The sequence below is a fragment of the Perognathus longimembris genome, chromosome 25 (genome assembly GCF_023159225.1).
Source record: "Perognathus longimembris pacificus isolate PPM17 chromosome 25, ASM2315922v1, whole genome shotgun sequence".
Taxonomy (NCBI): domain Eukaryota; kingdom Metazoa; phylum Chordata; class Mammalia; order Rodentia; family Heteromyidae; genus Perognathus; species Perognathus longimembris.
In genome coordinates this window covers 11,541,116-11,566,807 of record NC_063185.1, presented here as the reverse complement: position 1 = coordinate 11,566,807, position 25,692 = coordinate 11,541,116, and the positions used below count along the sequence as shown (strand labels likewise).

Genomic DNA, 25,692 nt, shown 5'->3' with positions numbered 1-25,692 from the left:
GAAAGAAAGGAAGAGAGAAATAAGAAAAGAAAGAGAAGGGAGGGAGGAAATAACGAAAGAAAGAAATTGGTCTTTGGCCAGGTTGTGGAGGAAACTAGTTTTCAGAAAAGAAAAAAGAAAAACTGAGCAAAAGTGGCAAAGCTCTATCAACAATAGCAATATAAATAAAAGAATGAAAAGAAGGTGAATGAATTAAAGATAGAGGTAAAAATTTTTTAATGTTGTCTCAAACCAGTAACCCTACCTGCTCAGGTCACTGAAATCTCAGGAACAGGGTTCAAAGCCAGCCAGGGCAGGAAAGTCCATGAGACTTGTTTTAGTGTGTATGTTCAATCATCTGGCTTAACCTTGAGGTGTTTAGTTCATGGCTAGAGCTCTGCTACTTCCTAAGCCAGTTGGTGGTTAACTGAAGATGAGTCTCATGGACTTTCCTGCCCAGGCTGGCTTTGAACCATGATCCTCAGATTTCAACTCTCTGTTGTGCCTAGACTACTCCTAAGACTCTTATCTCCTATTAACCACCAAAAAAAAAACAACAACCCTCAAAACACACAAACAAAAAACAGACAGAAGTTGACCTGTGGCTACGGTAGTAGAGCCTGCTAGCTGTGAGGAGAAAAGAAAAGAAAAAATGAAATGAAGTGGCCATGCCCGCAGTTCAATTTCTAGAACTTTCACAAAAACAAAAAAGCAGAAGTTGAGTTGTGGCTGAAGGTTTGAAGACTACTCTAATGAGACAGATAGAGATAGAGAGGGGGGGGAGAGAAAGAAATGAAATTCAGGGACAATGGCAAGGCCTTTAGTAACAAGTCATAAAACCTGCACTGTCAACAACAACAAGAACATAACTAGAACTGTAAATGGAAAAAAAAGGCAAAAGAGAACCAATTAAAGATTTTAATATTGAGACTCATATCTCTTAACCAAGATGCTCATGGTGGGTGAAATCTGAGGATCGTGGTTCAACTCCTGCCTGGGCAGGATAGTCCATGAGACCGGATTTAGTGTATGCCTGGGGGAGGCGGGGCGGGCTTGAACTTGCCGTGTTTTGCTCATAGCTAGAGTTCTACCGCTTCCTGCCTCTTGGTGGTTAACTGGAGACATGAGTCTCATGGACTTTCCTGTCCAGGATGGCTGTGAACCACAATCATCAGATTTTAGGACACGGTGTAGTCCCCTTGACATCTCATGGACTCTTATCTCAAATTAACCACCAGAAAGGAAGGAAGGAAGGAAGAAAGGAAGGAAGAAAGGAAAGAAGGAACGAACGAACGAACGAAGGAACGAAGGAAGTAATGAAGGAACGAACGAAGGAAGGAGGAAAAAAAGAAAGGAAGAGGGAGAGGAAGAAAGAGGGAGAGAAAGGAAGAATGGGGTAAAGGAGAGAGAGAGAAAGAGAGAAAGTAAAGACAGACAAAAATGAAGAGAGAAATAAGAAAAGAAAGAGAAGGAAGGGAGGAAATAACGAAAGAAATTGGTCTTTAACCCAATTGTAGAGCAAGCTAGTTTTCAGAAAAGAAAAAAGAAAAACTGAGCAAAAGCAGCAAAGCTCTATCAACAATAGCAAATTAAATAAATAAATAAAAAGGAAGCTGAATGAATTGAAGATCGAGGTAATTTTTAAATGTTGGCTCAAACCTGTAACCCTACTTTCTCAGGTCACTGAAATCTGAGGAACAGGGTTCAAAGCCAGCCTGGGCAGGAAGTCCATGGGCCTTGTTTTAGTGTGTGTGTTCAGTCATCTGGCTTAACCTTGAGGTGTTTAGTTCATGGCTAGAGCTCTGCTACTTCCTGAATGTTGGTGGTTAACAGGAAATAAGAGTAACATGGACTTTCCTGCCCAGGCTGGCTTTGAACCCTGATCCTCAGATTTCAAATATCTCTGTAATGCCTTGACTAATCCTAGGACTTTTATCTCCTATTAACCTCCAAAAAAAACCCTTCAAAAACAAACAAACAACAACAACAACAAAAAAAAAAAACACGGAAGTTGAGCTGTCGCTAAGGTAGTAGAGCCTGCTAGCTGTGAGGAAAAAAGAAAAGAAAAACTGAGATGAAGTGGCCATGCCCGGAGATCAAGTACTAGAAATTACACCAAAACAAAAACGCAGAAGTTGAGCTGTGGTTCAAGGTGTGAAGATTGCTCTAATGAGACAGAGACAGAGACAGACAGACAGACAGACACAGAAAGACACAGAGGCAGAGACAGAGACATAGGCAGAGTAACAGACATAGAGAAAGAAAAGAAGTTCAGGGACTATGGCAAGGCCTTTAATAACAGGTCATAAAACCTGCACTGTCAACAACAACAAAACAATATCCAGGGGCTGGGGATATGGCCTAGTGGCAAGAGAGCTTGCCTCGTATACATGAGGCCCTGGGTTCAATTCCCCAGCACCACATATACAGAAAACGGCCAGAAGTGGCGCTGTGACTCAAGTGGTAGAGTGCTAACCTTGAGCAAAAGGAAGCCAGGGACAGTGCTCAGGCCCTGAGTCCAAGGCCCAGGACTGGCCAAAAAAAAAAACAAAACAATATCCAGAACTGTAAATGAAAACAAAAAAGGCAAACGAAAGTCAATTAAAGATTTTAATATGGAGGGGCTGGGAATATGGCCTAGTGGCATGACTGCTTGCCTCCTACACATGAAGCTCTGGGTTCGATTCCCCAGCACTACACATATGGAAAATGACCAGAAGGGGCGCTGTGGCTCAGGTGGCAGTTTGCTAGCCTTGAGCGGGAAGAAGCCAGGGACGGTGCTCAGGCACTGAGTCCAAGGCCCAGGACTGGCCAAAAAAAAAGATTTTAATATGGAGACTCATACCTGTTATCCAAGATGCTCAAGCGGGATGAAATCTGAGGATCATGGTGCAAAGCCAGCCTGGGCAGGAAAGTCCATGAGACTTGTTTTAGTGTGTGTGTTCAGTCATCTGGCTTAACCTTGAGATGTTTAGTTCTTGGCTAGAGCTCTGCTACTTCCTGCCTGTTGGTGGTTAACTGGAGATAAGAGTCTCATGGACTTTCCTGCCCAGGCTGGCTTTGAACCATGATCCTCAGATTTCAACTCTCTCTGTAGTGCCTAGACTACTCCTAGGATTCTTATCTCCTATTAACCACCAAAACAAAAACAAACACACAAACCCTCAAAACACACAAACAAAAAAAAGACAGAGGTTGAGCTGTGGCTAAGGTAGTAGAGCCTGCTTGCTATGAGGAGAAAATGAAAGAAGAACTGAGATGAAGTGGCCATGCCCGGAGTTCAAGTTCTAGAACTTCCACAAAAACAAAAAAGCAGATGTTGAGCTATGGCTCAAGGTGTGACGCTTGCTCTAATGAGAGAGAGAGAGAAAGAGAGAGATAGAGAGAGAGAGGGAGAGAGAGAGAGAAAGAGGGGGGAATAGAGAAAGGAAAGAAATTCTGGGACAAAGACAAGGCTTTAATAACAAGTCATAAAACCTGCACTGTCAACAACAACAAGAACATAACTAGAACTGTAAATGGAAAAAAAAGGCAAATGAGAACCAATTAAAGATTTTAATATTGAGACTCATATCTGTTATCCAAGATGCTCATGTTGGGTGAAATCTGAGGATCGTGGTTCAACTCCAGCCTGGGCAGGAGAGTCCATGAGACTGGTTTTCATGTGTGCCAGGGGTTGTCTTGAACTTGCTGTATTTTGCTCATGGCTAGAGCTCTACTACTTCCTGCCTCTGGTTGGTTAACTGGAGATAAGTGTCTCATGAACTTTCCTGCCCAGGCTGGCTTTGAACCACGATCCTCACATTTCAAGTCTCGGTAGTGCCTTGAATACTCCTGGGACTCTTATCTCCTATTTAACCACTACAAAAAACTCAAAAACAAAAAGCAGACAGAAGTTGAGCTGTGGCTAAGGTGGTAGAGCCTGCTAGCTGTGAATAAAAAAGAGAAAAAAACCTGAGAAGCAGTAGCCATGCCCTTGCTTCAAGTCTAGACCTTCCACAAAAACAAAAAAGCAGAAGTTCAGCTGTGGCTCAAGGTGTAAAGCTTGCTCTAATGAGAGAGAGAGGGGAAGAGACACAGACAGACAGACAGACACAGAGACAGAAGGACAAGGACAGAGAGACAGAAAAGACACAGACACAGAGACAGAGAAAGAAATAGAGACAGTGACAGAGGGAAGAAGAAGAAGAAGAAGAAGAAGAAGGAGAAGAGGAAGGAGAGGAGCAGGAGCAGGAGGAAGAGGAGGAGGAGGAAGAGTAGGAAGAGAAGTAATTCAGCAACTATGGCAAGGCCTTCATTAACAAGTCATAAATCCTGTACTGTCAAGAACAACAAAACAATAACCAGAACCGTAAATGAAAAAAGCAAAGGCAAAGGAGAGCCAATTAAAGATTTTAATATTGAGACTCATACCTGTTATCCAAGATGCTCATGGTGGGAGAAATCTGAGGATCGTGGTTCAAATACAGCCTGGGCAGAGTAGTCCATGAGACCGGATTTGGTGTATGCCGGCGGGAGGCGGGATGGGGCTTGAACTTGCTGTGTTGAGCTTATAGCTAGAGCTCTACTGCTTCCTGCCTCTTGGTGGTTAACTGGAGACATGAGTCTCATTGACGTTCCTGTCCAGGCTGGCTTTGAACTAAAATCATCACATTTGAGGACACGGAGTAGTCCCCTTGACATCACATGGAATCTTATCTCCAATTAACCACCAGGAAAGGAGGAAGGAAGGAAGGAAGGAAGGAAGGAAGGAAGGAAGGAAGGAAGGAAGGAAGGAAGGAAGGAAGGTAGGATGGGAGGGAGAGAGGGAGGAAGGGAGCGAGGGAGGAAGGAAAGAAGGAAGAAGGAAGGAAGGAAGGAAGGAAGGAAGGAAGGAAGGAAGGAAGGAAGGAAGGAAGGAAGGAAGGATGGCAGGGAGAGAGGGAGGAAGGGAGCGAGGGAGGAAGGAAAGAAGGAGGAAGGAAGGAAGGAAGGAAGGAAGGAAGAAAGGAAGGAAGGAAGGAAGGAAGGAAGGAAGGAAGGAAGGAAGGAGAGAAAGGAAGAATGGGGTAAGGGAGACAGAGAGAAAGAAGGAAGTAAAGAAAAAAGGAAAGGGGAGCTGGGGATATGGCCTAGTGGCAAGAGTGCCTGCCTCATGTACATGAGGCCCTGGGTTCCATTTCCCAGCACCACATATACAGAAAATGGCCAGAAGTGGCACTGTGGCTCAAGTGGCAGAGTGCTAGCCTTGAGCAAAATGAAGCCAGGGACAGTGCTCAGGCCCCCGAGTCCAAGCCCCAGGACTGGCCAAAAAAAAAAAAAAAAAACAAAGAAAGGAAGAGAGAAATAAGAAAAGAAAGAGAATGAAGGGAAGAAATAATGAAAGAAAGAAATTGGTCTTTGGCCCAATTGTAGAGCAAACTAGTTTTCAGAAAAGAAAAAGGATAAACTGAGCAAAGTGGCAAAGCTCTGTCAATAATAGCAATTCAAATAAATTAATGAAAAGTAAGGTGAATGAATTAAAGATCGAGGTAAGAATTTTTGAATGTTGGCTCAAACCTGTAACCCTACCTGCTCAGGTCACTGAAATCTCAGGAACAGGGTTCAAAGCCAGCCTGGGCAGGAAAGTCCATGAGCCTTGTGTTAGTGTGTGTGTTCAGTCATCTGGCTTAACCTTGAGGTGTTTAGTTCATGGCTAGAGCTCTGCTACTTCCTGCCTGTTGGTGGTTAACTGGAGATAAGAATCTCATGGACTTTCCTGCCCAGGCTGGCTTTGAACCCTGATCCTCAGATTTCAAACCTCTCTGTAGTGCCTTGACTAATCCTAGGACTTTTATCTCCTATTAACCTCCAAAAAAAATTCAAAAACAAACAAACAACAACAACAAAAAATAAAACAGACAGAAGTTGAGCTGTCGCTAAGGTAGTAGAGCCTGCTAGCTGTGAGGAAAAAAGAAAAGAAAAACTGAGATGAAGTGGCCATGCCCAGAGTTCAAGTACTAGAAATTACACCAAAACAAAAACGCAGAAGTTGAGCTGTGGTTCAAGGTGTGAAGATTGCTCTAATGAGACAGAGACAGACAGACACAGACAGACACAGAAAGACACAGAGACAGAGGCAGAGTAACAGAGAGAGAGAAAGAAAAGAAGTTCAGGGACTATGGCAAGGCCTTTAATAACAGGTCATAAAACCTGCACTGTCAACAACAACAAAGCAATATCCAGAACTGTAAATGAAAAAAAAAGGCAAACGAAAGTCAATTAAAGATTTTAATATGGAGGGGCTGGGAATATGGCCTAGTGGCAAGACTGCTTGCCTCCTACACATGAAGCTCTGGGTTCGATTCCCCAGCACTACACATATGGAAAATGACCAGAAGGGGCGCTGTGGCTCAGGTGGCAGTGTGCTAGCCTTGAGCGGGAAGAAGCCAGGGACGCTGCTCAGGCACTGAGTCCAAGGCCCAGGATTGGCCAAAAAAAAAAAGATTTTAATATGGAGACTCATGCCTGTTATCCAAGATGCTCATGGGGGGTGAAATCTGAGGATCATGGTGCAAAGCCAGCCTGGGCAGGAAAGTCCATGAGACTTGTTTTAGTGTGTGTGTTCAGTCATCTGGCTTAACCTTGCGATGTTTAGTTCTTGGCTGGAGCTCTGCTACTTTCTGCCTGTTGGTGGTTAACTGGAGATAAGAGTCTCATGGACTTTCCTGCCCAGGCTGGCTTTGAACCATGATCCTCAGATTTCAACTCTCTCTGTAGACTACTCCTAGGACTCTTATCTCCTATTAACCACCAAAAAACACACACACACACACACACACACACACACACACACACAAACCCTCAAAACACACAAACAAAAAACAGACAGAGGTTGAGCTGTGGCTAAGGTAGTAGAGCCTGCTTGCTATGAGGAGAAAATGAAAGAAAAACTGAGATGAAGTGGCCATGCCCGGAGTTCAAGTTCTAGAACTTCCACAAAAACAAAAAAGCAGATGTTGAGCTATGGCCCAAGGTGTGACGCTTGCTCTAATGAGAGAGAGAGAAAAAAGAGAGAGAGAGAGAGAGAGAGAGAGAGAGAGAGAGAGAGAGGAGAGAGAGAGAGAGAGAGAGAGAGAAAGAGGGGGGATAGATAAAGGAAAGAAATTCTGGGACAATGGCAAGGCTTTAATAACAAGTCATAAAACCTGCACTGTCAACAACAACAAGAACATAACCAGAACTACAAATGGAAAACAAAGGCAAATGAGAACCAATTAAAGATTTTAATATTGAGACTCATATCTGTTATCCAAGATGCTCATGTTGGGTGAAATCTGAGGATCGTGGTTCAACTCCAGCCTGGGCAGGAGTGTCCATGAGACTGGTTTTCATGTGTGCCAGGGGTTGGCTTGAACTTGCTGTATTTTGCTCATGGCTAGAGCTCTACTACTTCCTGCCTCTTGTTGGTTAACTGGAGATAAGTGTCTCATGAACTTTCCTGCCCAGGCTGGCTTTGAACCACGATCCTCATACTTCAAATCTCGGTAGTGCCTTGAATACTCCTGGGACTCTTATCTCCTATTTAACCACTACAAAAAACTCAAAAACAAAAAGTAGACAGAAGTTGAGCTGTGGCTAAGGTGGTAGAGTCTGTTAGCTGTGAATAAAAAAGAGAAAAAAACCTGAGAAGCAGTAGACATGCCCTTGCTTCAAGTCTAGACCTTCCACAAAAAGAAAAAAGCAGAAGTTCAGCTGTAGCTCAAGGTGTGAAGCTTGCTCTAATGAGAGAGAGAGGGGAAGAGACACAGACAGACAGACAGACAGACAGACAGACACAGAAACAGAAGGACAAGGACAGAGAGACAGAGAAAGACACAGACACAGAGACAGAGAAAGAAATAGAGACAGTAACAGAGGGAAGCAGAAGAATAAGTAGAAGGGGAAGGAGAAGGAGAGGAGCAGGAGCAGGAGGAGGAGGAGGAGGAGGAGGAAGAGGAGGAAGAGAAGTAATTCAGCAACTATGGCAAGGCCTTCATTAACAAGTCATAAATCCTGTACTGTCAAGAACAACAAAACAATAACCAGAACCGTAAATGAAAAAAGCAAAGGCAAAGGAGAGCCAATTAAAGATTTTAATATTGAGACTCATACCTGTTATCCAAGATGCTCATAGTGGGAGAAATCTGAGGATCGTGGTTCAAATACAGCCTGGGCAGGGTAGTCCATGAGACCGGATTTGGTGTATGCTGGCGGGAGGCGGGATGGGGCTTGAACTTGCTGTGTTGAGCTTATAGCTAGAGCTCTACTGCTTCCTGCCTCTTGGTGGTTAACTGGAGACATGAGTCTCATTGACGTTCCTGTCCAGGCTGGCTTTAAACTAAAATCATCACATTTTAGGACACGGAGTAGTCCCCTTGACATCTCATGGAATCTTATCTCCAATTAACCACCAGGAAAGGAGGAAGGAAGGAAGGAAGGAAGGAAGGAAGGAAGGAAGGAAGGAAGGAAGGAAGGAAGGAAGGAAGGAAGGAAGGAAGGAAGGAAGGGAGGATGGAAGGAAGGAAGGAAGGAAGGAAGGAAGGAAGGAAGGGAGGAAGGATGGGAGGGAGAGAGGGAGGGAGGGAGGGAGGAAGGGTGGAAAGAATGAAGAAGGAAGGAAGGAAGGAAGGAAGAAAGGAAGGAAGGAAGGAAGGAAGGAAGGAAGGAAGGAGAGAAAGGAAGAATGGGGTAAGGGAGACAGAGAGAAAGAAGGAAGTAAAGAAAAAAAGAAAGGGGAGCTGGGGATATGGTCTAGTGGCAAGAGTGCCTGCCTCATGTACATGAGGCCCTGGGTTCCATTTCCCAGCACCACATATACAGAAAATGGCCAGAAGTGGCGCTGTGGCTCAAGTGGCAGAGTGCTAGCCTTGAGCAAAATGAAGCCAGGGACAGTGCTCAGGCCCAGAGTCCAAGCCCCAGGACTGGCCAAAAAAATAATAATAATAAGAAAGGAAGACATAAATAAGAAAAGAAAGAGAATGAAGGGAAGTAATAACGAAAGAAAGAAATTGGTCTTTGGCCCAATTGTAGAGCAAACTAGTTTTCAGAAAAGAAAAGGATAAACTGAGCAAAGTGGCAAAGCTCTGTCAATAATAGCAATTTAAATAAATAAATGAAAAGTAAGGTGAATGAATTAAAGATCGAGGTAAGAATTTTTAAATTTGGCTCAAACCTGTAACCCTACCTGCTCAGGTCACTGAAATCTCAGGAACAGGGTTCAAAGCCAGCCTGGCAGGAAAGTCCATGAGCCTTGTGTTAGTGTGTGTGTTCAGTCATCTGGCTTAACCTTGAGGTGTTTAGTTCATGGCTAGAGCTCTGCTACTTCCTGCCTGTTGGAGGTTAACTGGAGATAAGAATCTCATGGACTTTCCTGCCCAGGCTGGCTTTGAACCCTGATCCGCAGATTTCAAACCTCTCTGTTGTGCCTTGACTAATCCTAGGACTTTTATCTCCTATTAACCTCCAAAAAAAACCTTCAAAAACAAACAACAACAACAACAAAAAAAAACAGACAGAAGTTGAGATGTCGCTAAGGTAGTAGAGCCTGCTAGCTGTGAGGAAAAAAGAAAAGAAAAACTGAGATGAAGTGGCCATGCCCAGAGTTCAAGTACTAGAAATTACACCAAAACAAAAAAGCAGAAGTTGAACTGTGGTTCAAGGTGTGAAGATTGCTCTAATTAGACAGATACAGACAGACAGACAGACACAGAAAGACACAGAGGCAGAGACAGAGACAGAAGCAGAGTAACAGAGAGAGAGAAAGAAAAGAAGTTCAGGGACTATGGCAAGGCCTTTAATAACAGGTCATAAAACCTGCACTGTCAACAACAACCAAACAATATCCAGAACTGTAAATTAAAAAGAAAAAAGGCGGGCTGGGGATATAGCCTAGCGGCAAGAGTGCCTGCCTCGGATACACGAGGCCCTAGGTTCGATTCCCCAGCACCACATATACAGAAAACGGCCAGAAGCGGCGCTGTGGCTCAAGTGCAGAGTGCTAGCCTTGAGCGGGAAGAAGCCAGGGACAGTGCTCAGGCCCTGAGTCCAAGGCCCAGGACTGGCCAAAAAAAAAAAAAAAAAGAAAAAAGGCAAACGAAAGTCAATTAAAGATTTTAATATGGAGGGGCTGGGAATATGGCCTAGTGGCAAGACTGCTTGCCTCCTACACATGAAGCTCTGGGTTCGATTCCCCAGCACTACACATATGGAAATGACCAGAAGGGGCGCTGTGGCTCAGGTGGCAGTGTGCTAGCCTTGAGCGGGAAGAAGCCAGGGACAGTGCTCAGGCACGGAGTCCAAGGCCCAGGACTGGCCAAAAAAAAAAGATTTTAATATGGAGACTCATGCCTGTTATCCAAGATGCTCATGGGGGGTGAAATCTGAGGATCATGGTGCAAAGCCAGCCTGGGCAGGAAAGTCCATGAGACTTGTTTTAGTGTGTGTGTTCAGTCATCTGGCTTAACCTTGAGATGTTTAGTTCTTGGCTAGAGCTCTGCTACTTCCTGCCTGTTGGTGGTTAACTGGAGATAAGAGTCTCATGGACTTTCCTGCCCAGGCTGGCTTTGAACCATGATCCTCAGATTTCAACTCTCTCTGTAGTGCCTAGACTACTCCTAGGACTCTTATCTCCTATTAACCACCAAAAAAAAAAAACACACACACACAAACCCTCAAAACACACAAACAAAAAACAGACAGAGGTTGAGCTGTGGCTAAGGTAGTAGAGCCTGCTTGCTATGAGGAGAAAATGAAAGAAAAACTGAGATGAAGTGGCCATGCCCGGAGTTCAAGTTCTAGAACTTCCACAAAAACAAAAAAGCAGATGTTGTGCTATGGCTCAAGGTGTGACGCTTGCTCTAATGAGAGAGAGAGAAAAAGAGAGAGAGAGAGAGAGAGAGAGAGAGAGAGAGAGAGAGAGTGAAAGAGGAGGGATAGAGAAAGGAAAGAAATTCTGGGACAATGGCAAGGCTTTAATAACAAGTCATAAAACCTGCAATGTCAACAACAACAAGAACATAACCAGAACTATAAATGGAAAAAAAAGGCAAATGAGAACCAATTAAAGATTTTAATATTGAGACTCATATCTGTTATCCAAGATGCTCATGTTGGGTGAAATCTGAGGATCGTGGTTCAACTCCAGCCTGGGCAGGATAGTCCATGAGACTGGTTTTCATGTGTGCCAGGGGTTGTCTTGAACTTGCTGTATTTTGCTCATGGCTAGAGCTCTACTACTTCCTGCCTCTTGTTGGTTAACTGGAGATAAGTGTCTCATGTACTTTGCTGCCCAGGCTGGCTTTGAACCACGATCCTCACATTTCAAGTCTCGGTAGTGCCTTGAATACTCCTGGGACTCTTATCTCTTATTTAACCACTACAAAAAACTCAAAAACAAAAAGCAGACAGAAGTTGAGCTGTGGCTAAGGTGGTAGAGTCTGTTAGCTGTGAATAAAAAAGAGAAAAAAACCTGAGAAGCAGTAGCCATGCCCTTGCTTCAAGTCTAGACCTTCCACAAAAACCAAAAAGCAGAAGTTCAGCTGTGGCTCAAGGTGTGAAGCTTGCTCTAATGAGAGAGAGAGGGGAAGAGACACAGACAGACAGACAGACAGACACAGAGACAGAAGGACAAGGACAGAGAGACAGAGAAAGACACAGACACAGAGACAGAGAAAGAAATAGAGACAGGGACAGAGGGAAGAAGAAGAAGAAGAAGGAGAAGGAGAAGGAGAGGAGCAGGAGCAGGAGGAGGAGGAGGAGGAGGAGGAAGAGGAGGAAGAGAAGTAATTCAGCAACTATGGCAAGGCCTTCATTAACAAGTCATAAATCCTGTACTGTCAAGAACAACAAAACAATAACCAGAACCGTAAATGAAAAAAGCAAAGGCAAAGGAGAGCCAATTAAAGATTTTAATATTGAGACTCATACCTGTTATCCAAGATGCTCATGGTGGGAGAAATCTGAGGATCGTGGTTCAAATACAGCCTGGGCAGGGTAGTCCATGAGACCGGATTTGGTGTATGCCGGCGGGAGGCGGGATGGGGCTTGAACTTGCTGTGTTGAGCTTATAGCTAGAGCTCTACTGCTTCCTGCCTCTTGGTGGTTAACTGGAGACATGAGTCTCATTGACGTTCCTGTCCAGGCTGGCTTTGAACTAAAATCATCACATTTTAGGACACGGAGTAGTCCCCTTGACATCTCATGGAATCTTATCTCCAATTAACCACCAGGAAAGGAGGAAGGAAGGAAGGAAGGAAGGAAGGAAGGAAGGAAGGAAGGAAGGAAGGAAGGAAGGAAGGAAGGAAGGAAGGAAGGAGAGAAAGGAAGAATGGGGTAAGGGAGACAGAGAGAAAGAAGGAAGTAAAGAAAAAAAGAAAGGGGAGCTGGGGATATGGTCTAGTGGCAAGAGTGCCTGCCTCATGTACATGAGGCCCTGGGTTCGATTTCCCAGCACCACATATACAGAAAATGGCCAGAAGTGGCGCTGTGGCTCAAGTGGCAGAGTGCTAGCCTTGAGCAAAATGAAGCCAGGGACAGTGCTCAGGCCCAGAGTCCAAGCCCCAGGACTGGCCAAAAAAAAAAAATATAAGAAGAAAGGAAGAGAGAAATAAGAAAAGAAAGAGAATGAAGGGAAGAAATAACGAAAGAAAGAAATTGGTCTTTGGCCCAATTGTAGAGCAAACTAGTTTTCAGAAAAGAAAAAGGATAAACTGAGCAAAGTGGCAAAGCTCTGTCAATAATAGCAATTAAATAAATAAATGAAAAGTAAGGTGAATGAATTAAAGATCGAGGTAAGAATTTTTAAATGTTGGCTCAAACCTGTAACCCTACCTGCTCAGGTCACTGAAATCTCAGGAACAGGGTTCAAAGCCAGCCTGGGCAGGAAAGTCCATGAGCCTTGTGTTAGTGTGTGTGTTCAGTCATCTGGCTTAACCTTGAGGTGTTTAGTTCATGGCTAGAGCTCTGCTACTTCCTGCCTGTTGGTGGTTAACTGGAGATAAGAATCTCATGGACTTTCCTGCCCAGGCTGGCTTTGAACCCTGATCCTCAGATTTCAAACCTCTCTGTTGTGCCTTGACTAATCCTAGGACTTTTATCTCCTATTAACCTCCAAAAAAAAACTTCAAAGACAAACAAACAACAACAAAAAAAAATAAAACAGACAGAAGTTGAGCTGTCGCTAAGGTAGTAGAGCCTGCTAGCTGTGAGGAAAAAAGAAAAGAAAAACTGAGATGAAGTGGCCATGCCCAGAGTTCAAGTACTAGAAATTACACCAAAACAAAAAAGCAGAACTTGAGCTGTGGTTCAAGGTGTGAAGATTGCTCTAATGAGACAGAGACAGACAGACAGACAGACAGACAGACACAGAAAGACACAGAGACAGAGGCAGAGTAACAGAGAGAGAGAAAGAAAAGAAGTTCAGGGACTATGGCAAGGCCTTTAATAACAGGTCATAAAACCTGCACTGTCAACAACAACCAAACAATATCCAGAACTGTAAATGAAAAAGAAAAAAGGCAAACGAAAGTCAATTAAAGATTTTAATATGGAGGGGCTGGGAATATGGCCTAGTGGCAAGACTGCTTGCCTCCTACACATGAAGCTCTGGGTTCGATTCCCCAGCACTACACATATGGAAAATGACCAGAAGGGGCGCTGTGGCTCAGGTGGCAGTGTGCTAGCCTTGAGCGGGAAGAAGCCAGGGACGGTGCTCAGGCACTGAGTCCAAGGCCCAGGACTGACCAAAAAAAAAAGATTTTAATATGGAGACTCATGCCTGTTATCCAAGATGCTCATGGGGGGTGAAATCTGAGGATCATGGTGCAAAGCCAGCCTGGGCAGGAAAGGCCATGTGACTTGTTTTAGTGTGTGTGTTCAGTCATCTGGCTTAACCTTGAGATGTTTAGTTCTTGGCTGGAGCTCTGCTACTTCCTGCCTGTTGGTGATTAACTGGAGATAAGAGTCTCATGGACTTTCCTGCCCAGGCTGGCTTTGAACCATGATCCTCAGATTTCAACTCTCTCTGTAGTGCCTAGACTACTCCTAGGACTCTTATCTCCTATTAACCACCAAAACAAAAACAAACACACAAACCCTCAAAACACACAAACAAAAAACAGACAGAGGTTGAGCTGTGGCTAAGGTAGTAGAGCCTGCTTGCTATGAGGAGAAAATGAAAGAAAAACTGAGATGAAGTGGCCATGCCCAGAGTTCAAGTTCTAGAACTTCCACAAAAACAAACAAGCAGATGTTGAGCTATGGCTCAAGGTGTGACGCTTGCTCTAATGAGAGAGAGAGAAAGAGAGATAGAGAGAGAGAGAGAGAGAGAGAGAGAGAGAAAGAGGGGGGATAGAGAAAGGAAAGAAATTCTGGGACAATGGCAAGGCTTTAATAACAAGTCATAAAACCTGCACTGTCAACAACAACAAGAACATAACCAGAACTACAAATGGAAAACAAAGGCAAATGAGAACCAATTAAAGATTTTAATATTGAGACTCATATCTGTTATCCAAGATGCTCATGTTGGGTGAAATCTAAGGATCGTGGTTCAACTCCAGCCTGGGCAGGATAGTCCATGAGACTGGTTTTCTTGTGTGCCAGGGGTTGGCTTGAACTTGCTGTATTTTGCTCATGGCTAGAGCTCTACTACTTCCTGCCTCTGGTTGGTTAACTGGAGATAAGTGTCTCATGAACTTTCCTGCCAGGCTGGCTTTGAACCACGATCCTCACACTTCAAATCTCGGTAGTGCCTTGAATACTCCTGGGACTCTTATCTCCTATTTAACCACTACAAAAAACTCAAAAACAAAAAGTAGACAGAAGTTGAGCTGTGGCTAAGGTGGTAGAGTCTGTTAGCTGTGAATAAAAAAGAGAAAAAAACCTGAGAAGCAGTAGACATGCCCTTGCTTCAAGTCTAGACCTTCCACAAAAAGAAAAAAGCAGAAGTTCAGCTGTAGCTCAAGGTGTGAAGCTTGCTCTAATGAGAGAGAGAGGGGAAGAGACACAGACAGACAGACAGACAGACACAGAGACAGAAGGACAAGGACAGAGAGACAGAGAAAGAGACACAGAGACAGAGAAAGAAATAGAGACAGTGACAGAGGGAAGAAGAAGAAGAAGGAGAAGGAGAAGGAGAGGAGCAGGAGCAGGAGGAGGAGGAGGAGGAGGAGGAGGAGGAGGAAGAGGAGGAAGAGAAGTAATTCAGCAACTATGGCAAGGCCTTCATTAACAAGTCATAAATCCTGTACTGTCAAGAACAACAAAACAATAACCAGAACCGTAAATGAAAAAAGCAAAGGCAAAGGAGAGCCAATTAAAGATTTTAATATTGAGACTCATACCTGTTATCCAAGATGCTCATGGTGGGAGAAATCTGAGGATCGTGGTTCAAATACAGCCTGGGCAGGGTAGTCCATGAGACCGGATTTGGTGTATGCTGGCGGGAGGCGGGATGGGGCTTGAACTTGCTGTGTTTAGCTTATAGCTAGGGCTCTACTGCTTCCTGCCTCTTGGTGGTTAACTGGAGACATGAGTCTCATTGACGTTCCTGTCCAGGCTGGCTTTGAACTAAAATCATCACATTTTAGGACACGGAGTAGTCCCCTTGACATCTCATGGAATCTTATCTCCAATTAACCACCAGGAAAGGAGGAAGGAAGGAAGGAAGGAAGGAAGGAAGGAAGGAAGGAAGGAAGGAAGGAAGGAAGGAAGGAGAGAAAGGAAGAATGGGGTAAGGGAGACAGAGAGAAAGAAGGAAGTAAAGAAAAAAAGAAAGGGGTGCTAGGGATATGGTCTAGTGGCAAGAGTGCCTGCCTCATGTACATGAGGCCCTGGGTTCAATTTCCCAGCACCACATATACAGAAAATAGCCAGAAGTGGCGCTGTGGCTCAAGTGGCAGAGTGCTAGCCTTGAGCAAAAAGAAGCCAGCGACAGTGCTCAGGCCCAGAGTCCAAGCCCCAGGACTGGCCAAAAAAAAAAGAAAGGAAGAGAGAAATAACAAAAGAAAGAGAATGAAGGGAAGGAATAACGAAAGAAAGAAATTGGTCTTTGGCCCAATTGTAGAGCAAACTAGTTTTCAGAAAAGAAAAAAGGATAAACTGAGCAAAGTGGCAAAGCTCTGTCAATAATAGCAATTTAAATAAATAAATGAAAAGTAAGGTGAATGAATTAAAGATCGAGGTAAGAATTTTTAAATGTTGGCTCAAACCTGTAACCCTACCTGCTCAGGTCACTGAAATCTCAGGAACAGGGTTCAAAGCCAGCCTGGGCAGGAAAGTCCATGAGACTTGTTTTAGTGTGTGTGTTCAGTCATCTGGCTTAACCTTGAGGTGTTTAGTTCATGGCTAGAGCTCTGCTACCTCCTGCCTGTTGGTGGTTAACTGGAGATAAGAGTCTCATGGACTTTCCTGCCCAGGCTGGCTTTGAACCCTGATCCTCAGATTTCAATCCTCTCTGTAGTGCCTTGACTAATCATAGGACTTTTATCTCCTATTAACCTCCAAAAAAAAAACCTTCAAAACAAACAAACAAAGAAAAAACAGAAGTTGAGCTGTCGCTAAGTTAGTAGAGCCTGCTAGCTGTGAGGAAAAAAGAAAATAAAAACTGAGATGAAGTAGCCATTGCCGGAGTTCAAGTACTACAAATCACATCAAAACAAAAAAGCCGAAGTTGAGCTGTGGTTCAAGGTGTGAAGATTGCTCTAATGAGACAGAGACAGACAGACAGACAGACACAGACAGACACAGAGGCAGAGACAGAGACAGAAAGACAGAGAGAGAGAAAGAAAAGAAGTTCAGGGACTATGGCAAGGCCTTTAATAACAGGTCATAAAACCTGCACTGTCAACAACAACAAAGCAATATCCAGAACTGTAAATGAAAAAGAAAAAGGCAAACGAAAGTCAATTAAAGATTTTAATATGGAGGGGCTGGGAATATGGCCTAGTGGCAAGACTGCTTGCCTCCTACACATGAAGCTCTGGGTTCGATTCCCCAGCACTACACATATGGAAAATGACCAGAAGGGGCGCTGTGGCTCAGGTGGCAGTATGCTAGCCTTGAGCGGGAAGAAGCCAGGGACGGTGCTCAGGCACTGAGTCCAAGGCCCAGGACTGGCCAAAAAAAAAAAGATTTTAATATGGAGACTCATGCCTGTTATCCAAGATGCTCATGGGGGGTGAAATCTGAGGATCATGGTGCAAAGCCAGCCTGGGCAGGAAAGTCCATGAGACTTGTTTTAGTGTGTATGTTCAGTCATCTGGCTTAACCTTGAGATGTTTAGTTCTTGGCTAGAGCTCTGCTACTTCCTGCCTGTTGGTGGTTAACTGGAGATAAGAGTCTCATGGACTTTCCTGCCCAGGATGGCTTTGAACCATGATCCTCAGATTTCAACTCTCTCTGTAGTGCCTAGACTACTCCTAGGACTCTTATCTCCTGTTAACCACCAAAAAAAAAAAATACCCTAAAAACACACAAACAAAAAATAGAAGTTGAGCTGTGGCTAAGGTAGTAGAGCCTGCTTGCTGTGAGGAAAATAGAAAAGAAAAACTGAGATGAAGTGGCCATTCCCTGAATTCAAGTTCTAGAACTTCCACAAAAACAAAAAAGCAGAAGTTGAGCCATGGCTCAAGGTGTGGAGCCTGTTTTAAAGAGAGAAAGAGAAAAAAAAGAACTTCAGGGAGAGTGGCCAGGCCTTTAAAAAGAAGCCATAAAACCTGCAGCAGCAACAGCAACAGCCATAACAACAAGAGCCGTAAATTTACAAAAGGATAAGGAGAGTCAAGTAAAGATTTTAATATTGAGACTCATACCTGTTATCCAAGATGCTCATGGTAGGTGAAATCTGGGGATCGTGGTTCGAAGCCAGCCTGGGCAGCACCGTCCCTGAGACTTTTATCTCCAAGGAACCACCAGAAAATCATTCGTGGCACTGTGGCTCACAGTGGTAGAGCTCTAGACTTGAGCTGAAGAGCTCAGAGACAAATACAGAAAGAAAGAAAGAAAGAAAGAAAGAAAGAAAGAAAGAAAGAAAGAAAGAAAGAAAGAAAGGAAGGAAGGAAGGAAGGAAGGAAGGAAGGAAGGAAGGAAGGAAGGAAGGAAGGAAGGAAGGAAGGAAGGAAGGAGAGATAGAGAGAAAGAAAGAGAGAGAGACAGAAAGAAAGAAAGGAGGGGGAGGGAGGAAGGAAGGAACGAAGGAACGAAGGAAGGAAGGAAGGAACGAAGGAAGGAATGAAGGAACGAAGGAAGGAAGGAAGGAAGGAAGGAAGGAAGGAAGGAAGGAAGGAAGGAGAAAAGAAAAAGCAGCCATGTGGGAGTGGCTCACCTCTGTAGCCCAAGCTAACTCTGGAGGCTGAGATCTGAGGATCACGGTTCAAAGCCAGCCTGGGAAGGAAAGTCCATGATACTTTTATCTCCAAGGAACCACCCTAAAACCGCAAGTGGCACTGTGGCTCAAAGTGGTAGAGCTCTAGACTGGAGCTGAATAGCTCAGGGACAGTGCCCAGGCCCAGAGTTCAAGCCCCACAACTGACCAACCAAAAAAAATTTAAAAAGCCAACAACAAGAAAACCCCAGAGTGGCAGGGAATATGGCTTAGCAGTAGAGTGCTTGCATGAAGTCCTGAGTTTGATTCTTCAGCACCACATAAACAGAAAAAGCCAGATGTGGGACTGTGGCTCAAGTGGAAGAGTGCTAGCATTGTGCAAAAAAAAAAAAAAAAAAGAAGAAGCCAGGGACAGGACTGGCAAAAGAAAAAAAAGGAAAACAAGAAAACCCACCGAAGTTGATGTGTGGCTCAATGTGTGAAGCATTTTAGACATAAAGAGAGAGACAGAGAGAGAGAGAGAGAGAAAGTAAGAGAAACAACCACCACCACCTCTGGGTAATTAAACAAGCCCTAAAACCTGCACTAACAAAAAACAATAAGTACACAAAAAAGAACAATACATGAAAAGGAAGGTAAAGAAGAGCCAAATTAAGATTTTAAAATCAAGACTCATACCTGTAATCTAAGCTACTCATGCTGGGTGAAATCTGAGGATTGTGGTTAGAAGCAAAAACAGTCCAGGGACAGCGCTCAGGCCCTGAGTCCCAAGTCCCCAGGACTGGCCAAAAAATAAACAATGACACAATAAAGAAAAAACACTCCAGCCATCCAGTTTTGGCTTGACCCGTACACCTTCCTTGGTTTAAGCACAGAAATGAAAACAAAAACAAAAACACAACTCTTGGGCAGTGAGGAGGCCCTAAGTTCTAGCCCTAGCACAAGAACCAAAAACCAAAAGACAAAAAGTACCAAACACACACGCACGCACACACACACACACACACACACACACACACACACAGAGGCAGAAATTCACTTGTGGCTAAACTTTGTAGAGCCTGCTAGGTTTGAAGGGAGAAATGAAGAAATGTAGCCAGTGCCTGGGTTCACCCACCAGAACCAACCAGCACAAAACAACAACAAAAAGCCAGCAGTTCTGCTGTGGCTCAAGGTTTGTGAAGCCTGCTAACCCTGAGCAGAAACAAAAAACATAGAAAAATCAGGGAAAATTGGCAGGCAGTCCCTGAGTTCCATCCTTAGCATCAGCAGGATTAACACTCAAATAAAAACGAAAAGTCACAACCTGAGCTTTGGCTCAAATTGTAGAGCCCGCTAGAATTGAGAAAGAAAACACACAACACCACCATGACCAAACCAAACCAAACCAACCAACCAAGCAACAAACAAAAAAACCCAAGGAGCATGTTCAGGCCTGAGTGCAAGCTCTAGGGTCAGCAGCCCCCCACTCCATAACAACAATAACAAAATAATCATAATAAAATGAATGGAAAGGAGGGTAAAAGAAGAGAAAAGCCCCTGAAAGATCTTAGAGATCAGAGTGATGTTTGTTCTTCCCTAAAATTCTAGATTCTTAGGAGGTTGATGGTTGTGAATCTTAATTCTCACCCAAGCCAGGTGGGAAAAACCATGAGAATTGTAAGCAATAAATCACACACACACAGGAAAGAAATAATGAAAGAAAGAAAGAAAGAAAGAAGAAGAAAGAAAGGAGGGAGGGAGGGAGGGAGGGAGGAAGGAAGGAAGGAAGGAAGGAAGGAAGGAAGGAAGGAAGGAAGGAAGGAAGGAAGGAAGGAAGGAAGGAAAACAAACAAACAGGTTGCTTGAACTGTAGTGCAAATGGTAGATCGTGGGCAGGAAAACTCAGGGTCAGTGCTCAAGAGCTGATTCCAAGGTCTTGACCATCAGGAAAAAAAAAAAAAAAGACAGAGAGAAGGAGAGTGGTGAAGAATAATGTAAGTTGGAAAAGAGAAAAAACCTGAAAGGAATTTTTAATAAAATACAAAGAAAAACTATGAATTTCTTTTAAGGGAGGAAAGAAGAACAAAGCAAAGAAAGTTAAATTGAAGTCAAGCCGACCGGGCTAAAACTTTACCCCACCCAACAGAAAACCCCTTGGCCTTCCATTCTGTCAGAGATGTGGGCTGTTTAGAAGTGACCATTCTCATCCTATGTGGAGATGGATCTCTGTGCTCTGACCCTGGGGCTGTGCAGCCTTGGGAGAACTGATAGGCTGGGCTCCACCTGAGTTCCTTATTCCCTGAGCTCTGGGCCGAGTCCCCGCCCAGGAGGTGGTTGTGGGCACCTGCAGAGGTCCTGACTCACGCGCTTGCTAGCCCCAGGGGCTGGGGCAAGTCAACCCCTCACCAGCAGCCATCGAGGCTGCTTTGCTTGTCTTTGTTTTTTGTTGTTGTTTTTTTAATTTTTTTTATTTTTTTTTGTTTTTTATTTTTGTTTTTTCTTTTTAGATTTTAAAGAAGGGAGGGTTATATCATATTTATAAAATCACCTATGGAATTCACTTATACCATGTGCATTTCTAAAGGAAGAGAATAGGGATTTGTCTACACACTAAAAGTGAAATTAGAATTAATTAAAAAATAACTTCACGCTTAAGCGATGAAGTGATTTAGCTAGGTTTAAAGTGGGACCCAACACCTCTGCACTATGTGCGTTCATCCTAAGTGTGCTAAGGATGGAGAATACAGAGCCGACAGCGTTTTCAGGCAACCACAGACAGTGGGATCGCAGTTGTTTCCTTCAGATGAATGTCCCTGTTTGTCTTTGCAGGACTTTCACTTTCTTTCTTTATTTTTTGGTAAGAAAATCAGTCAAGAGTTTTCAGGCAGGGTAATTGGTGACCATCAGAGCAGTCTTCTATGGGGTTAGCAGTGTTCAGAGCCTCCAGCTCAGGTTCCCTTGCATGCCCCTGTTGGTCCAAATCCCCTGACTGGGGTTGTGTGAGTCAATGACAGGGCATCTGGCTCCCAGTGACTTTGGTCTTTCAATCACTGCCATCCCTGGAACTGCTCTCTTTCTGGGGAAGCACACAGCAGCACAGTCTGCAAAAGGCAGCGACTATCCTGCCAAAAACCCCCGTTCTTCCCTGCTCTCTTCGGGGTCTAGAGTCTCTGTAATCATCCTGAGGCCGTCCAGAGGGAAGGGCATTTTCCTCGGATGTGTTGTCTCTGTGCCCAAAACAACAGCAGCCAGGGGACTTTGCTGAGCATGCTGGGGACACAACAGCGGGCAGTTGCTGTGCAGCCTCCTCTGGCTGCACTTGACTTTCATTCCAGGAGAATCTGCTAGGCCCCATTCCAGGCTCCTTGCAGCCCTGACTCTTGCTAAGTGTGCAGACTCTGTTCTCATACTCAGGCCATGCAGGGGGCAGAGATTGAAATTCTGCTTTTGCTTTGCAGCTCTGCATCTCCCCCTGGCTCTTGGGGGTGGAGGAGCAGTGGAGGGCAGGCCAAGGTTGGTCCTGGGAGAGGACCATGGAACTGGAACTTCTCTGCAGGAAGCAGAGGGGAATGGCAGGCAGGGAGGCACTTCTGCCACACTGCTTCTCATCCCAGGCCCCCAGAAACTGAGATGGCAATGGCAAAGATTGAATCTGGGAAGGTAAACTCTCTCTTTCCTCTAGAGGGAAGGTGGAAAGGTTTGTGAAAGTTGTGTATTGCCTAACACCCAAGTGTTCAAATTGCGCAGGGCTGACACTGTCTGACTTGAAGTCACTTTGTAGAAGCAAGTAGGTGGCCATCACAGCGTCAAATGTCCTCTGTGTTACTGATTCATGGATCTGACGCTCGGTGTAGCCCATGTCACACATTATGGTGACAACCAGTGGGTCTAGGTGATCGGGCAGTGGCTCATCTGGATACAGGGAGCCTTCCTCAATCGGAGCCAACCATGGGTGCAGCATGACTTGTTGTATATTTGGCCTGTGTTCTGGATTTACAGTTAAGAACTGGGAAATGATGCTTTGTCCTTTTGAACTCAGGTGAAATGGTATCTCATACCTGCCGTGGACAATTGCTTCACGTAGCTGGTTGGTATTGCTCCCTTGAAAAGGGAATTGTCCCGTCACCATAAACAAAAGTATTGTTCCCAGACACCACACATCAACCTTGAAGCCATCATACGCTTGCTCCAAGTAGATCTCAGGGGCACGGAATACATAGGCACCCCGGACTTCTGTGAGCAACTGCCCTGGGGTAACTCTCACACTTAACCCAAAGTCACTGAGTTTGGCCTTGCCATTTTCATCTATTAGGATGTTGTCAGGCTTTAGGTCGAGGTGTGCAATCCAGTTGAGATGACAGTACTGCACAGCACTTACTATTTGCTGCAGAAGCTTTCTGGCTTCATTCTCAAAAAGGCAGCGAGAATTTTGGATCCACGTCTGCAGGTTTCCCTTGGTGGCCATTTCCATTACGAGGTAGACGTGTTCCTCTCCCTGGATCACTTGGTATAGCCTGATCAGGTGGGGGTGACTCAGGGACTTAACAATGTCCACCTCATTTTCTACCAGTATGGGGTAGTCTCTTGTATCCAGAATTTTTACTGCTACCTCTTTGTCTGTGAGGTGGTGACAGGCCTTCTTCACATGCCCAAAGGTGCCAGAGCCAATGGTGTGATATACATAGTATTGGCTGGTAAGGGCCTCCTCATCTGGGGAGGAGAATGTGGTACATTCGCTGTGACTTGACTCCATTTTCTTGATGGGACAGTGGGAGTCAACCTTTACTTAGCTACAGAAATGTGTTGGGTCGTTACCCTTAACTATACTTATCTGGATATATACACCAGGTAGCAAATCTTAAACTTAGCTAAATAATAGGGTAGGTATGTAATCTTAAACTTAGATAAAGCAATGTGGTGGGTATTAAATCTTAATTAAACTTAGCTAAATCATTTCAGCAATAGCTCAGCTTAGCACAGTATAACCCCCAGAATAATGGAAATCCCCCCAACCCACACATCCCCCAAGCCTCCCTCCCTCCCCCCACCCCCAAATGAAAGCTTCAACCTCGCTCAGGTTTCATGCAGCCTTCTGTCTGATGGCAGGAGATCAGTCTGGCTCGCGGGAGATCAGTCTGGATGGCTGGAGATCAGTCGGGATCACTGGGCAGCATAAGGGAGCAAGCTACAGCCAAAAACCGCCTTCTGCAACTGCAGCGCGGCCTCGAAATGACAGGTGAGGAAATGGGCCAATCACAGGTGGGCCCGTGACGTCACCGAGGGATGGACCAATCACAGGCGGTACCGGTGACATCGGCCCCCGTGGCGGTCTTGCTCCTAGGCCTCGAGCACCAGCCGCCCTCAAGGACGCGAGGGCCCGAGGACCGCCGCCAAGCACGCGAGGTGGACGCCGCGGTCACCCGCGTGGCCCGAGGTGGACGCCGCGGTCACCCGCGTGGCCCGAGGTGGACGCCGCGGTCACCCGCGTGGCGACGTCTCGGGAACCGCAAGGACCGCGGCCCAGCGCCTCCATCCCGCTCTAGGGCCGTGGGATCCCAGGTTCCGGGGCTGCAGGCCCAGGCCCTCGGCCTCCCTGTGGGCAGGCGCTGGGGCCCGGGCCGCACAGTGGTGGAGAGACTGCTGGAGCGGCATCCAGCTGCATGAGAGGAACCATACTGTTTGATTCAGAAATAAAATACTCTAAAATGGTTGGTCCACAGCTTGATGAAGTGATTTATTTTCAATTAAAAGACAATAAGAAAATAAACGATGAGAACACAGAACAGGAGACCCTTCACACCTTTAGCTGAGGCCTTGCTGTCTATTGGCTTCTTTGTTTTCTAATGAGAAATTGGTCATAATCTCATGGAGGCTCTCCTGTGTGAGATGAGCTGTGTGTGACTTTGGAGATTCTGTCCTTAACAATTTAATCAGATTGTGTCTTCGTGTACATTTCTGAATTTATCCCACTTGAAGTCTGTTGAGCTGCTAATTTTTTTTTTTTTTTTTTTTTTTTTTTTTTGCCAGTCCTGGGCCTTGGACTCAGGGCCTGAGCACTGTCCCTGGCTTCTTTTTGCTCAAGAGCTAGCACTCTGCCACTTGAGCCACAGCGCCACTTCTGGCTGTTTTCTATATATGTGGTGCTGGGGAATTGAACTCAGGGCTTCATGTATATGAGGCAAGCACTCTTGCCACTAGGCCATATCCCCAGCCCCTGCTAAATTCTTGTATATTTAGGTGCATGTAGGTCATTTTAATAATGCATATATTAGTGCTCAGTGCATTCTTTCATTTCTGTTGCACTTATTACGTTCTAGACACTTTGCATGTAACAGTGAGAAACACAAAAGCTTTGTTTTTGACGGTCTATGCTTTAGTGTGTTGGGGGGGTTAGAGAATGTATACTCATACATATTTGTATAAATATATGATGAAAAAAGTAAAGTAGTAATGAGGGACTACCAGGGAGGAGGGTTAGCAATCAGCAATGAAGTATGAATTTAGAAAAGCCTCATGAGTAAAGGTGACTTAGGAGAGATCATGGCAACGCACCCAGGCCCAGCAATCAGCCAGGGTCATGAGCTCAAAGTGCGAGGGTGTCTGGCCTGTCTTAGAGGCAGTAGACCAGAGCAGCTGCAGCACAGCCAGTGGGGGGAGTAGAGGAGATGCTTGCTGTAGGACAGGCAGTGGCCAGCTTGTGAGGAGCAGGGAGCTACAAAGTGTGCTCTCCACCCAGCAGCAGTGATGTCATCTGGGAACTTGCTAGAAATACACATTAGCAGGTCCAGCCCAGGCCTGCCTAGCCAGGGCTAGGGCCCCATGGTTCCTGCTTCAAACAAGCTCTGGATGAGTTGGAGAACCACTAGCCAAGGGGAATCCCCTTCAGCTACAGTAGGGACTTTGGCTTCTATTCTGAAACAGAAGCTCTTGAAGGTTGGAGGTAGGAAAGTGACATGATCCAATTTAAGAAATATAAAAACCGAGTGCCAGTGGCTCATATCTGCAATCCTAGCTACTCATGAGGTTTAGGTCTAAAAATCGTCGCTTGAAGCCAGCCCAGTCAGTTGCATGGCTTGAACTCTGATCCTGGACTCTGTTCCTGAGCTCTTAGTGCTCAAGGCTAGCACTGTACTACTTGAGCCACAGTGCCACTTCTGGTTTTCTGGTGGTTCATTGGAGACTAGAGTCTCATTGGACTTTCCAGTCTTGGCTGGCTTTGAACCATGATCCTCAGCTCTTGGCCTTCTGAGTAGCTAGGATAAAGTCACCAGCTTCATCAGACTCTTATTGCCAATTAACTAACAAAAACCCAGAAGTGGAACTATGGTTCAAATGGCAGAGCACCAACCTTGATTTTTAAAAACTCAAGCAGCTGTGGGCTAGCCTTCAGCACTAGAGCTTAGGGACAG

The 25,692-nt window shown here is 45.0% G+C and overlaps 1 protein-coding gene across 1 annotated transcript; it reads right to left on the bottom strand.

Annotated features, from left to right (window-relative positions):
- Positions 1-21,326: 21,326 nt before the first annotated feature.
- Positions 21,327-23,036, bottom strand: LOC125341798 (sperm motility kinase-like). The gene is made up of 2 exons (XM_048333884.1): positions 22,038-23,036; positions 21,327-21,359 (listed from the first exon to the last, which is right to left on the bottom strand). The coding sequence occupies exons 1-2, from the start codon at positions 23,034-23,036 to the stop codon at positions 21,327-21,329; spliced, it is 1,032 nt and encodes a 343-aa protein (XP_048189841.1).
- Positions 23,037-25,692: the final 2,656 nt, after the last annotated feature.

What these genes read in the sequence shown, in the direction of transcription:
- LOC125341798 (XM_048333884.1), bottom strand. Translation starts at nt 23,036, where the DNA reads ATGGAGTCAAGTCACAGCGAATGTACCACATTCTCCTCCCCAGATGAG. An exon ending in GTGACTTCAAGTCAGACAGT is followed by an intron (nt 21,360 to 22,037) that starts GTCAGCCCTGCG and finishes GTGCTTCCCCAG; the next exon opens with AAAGAGAGCAGTTCCAGGGA.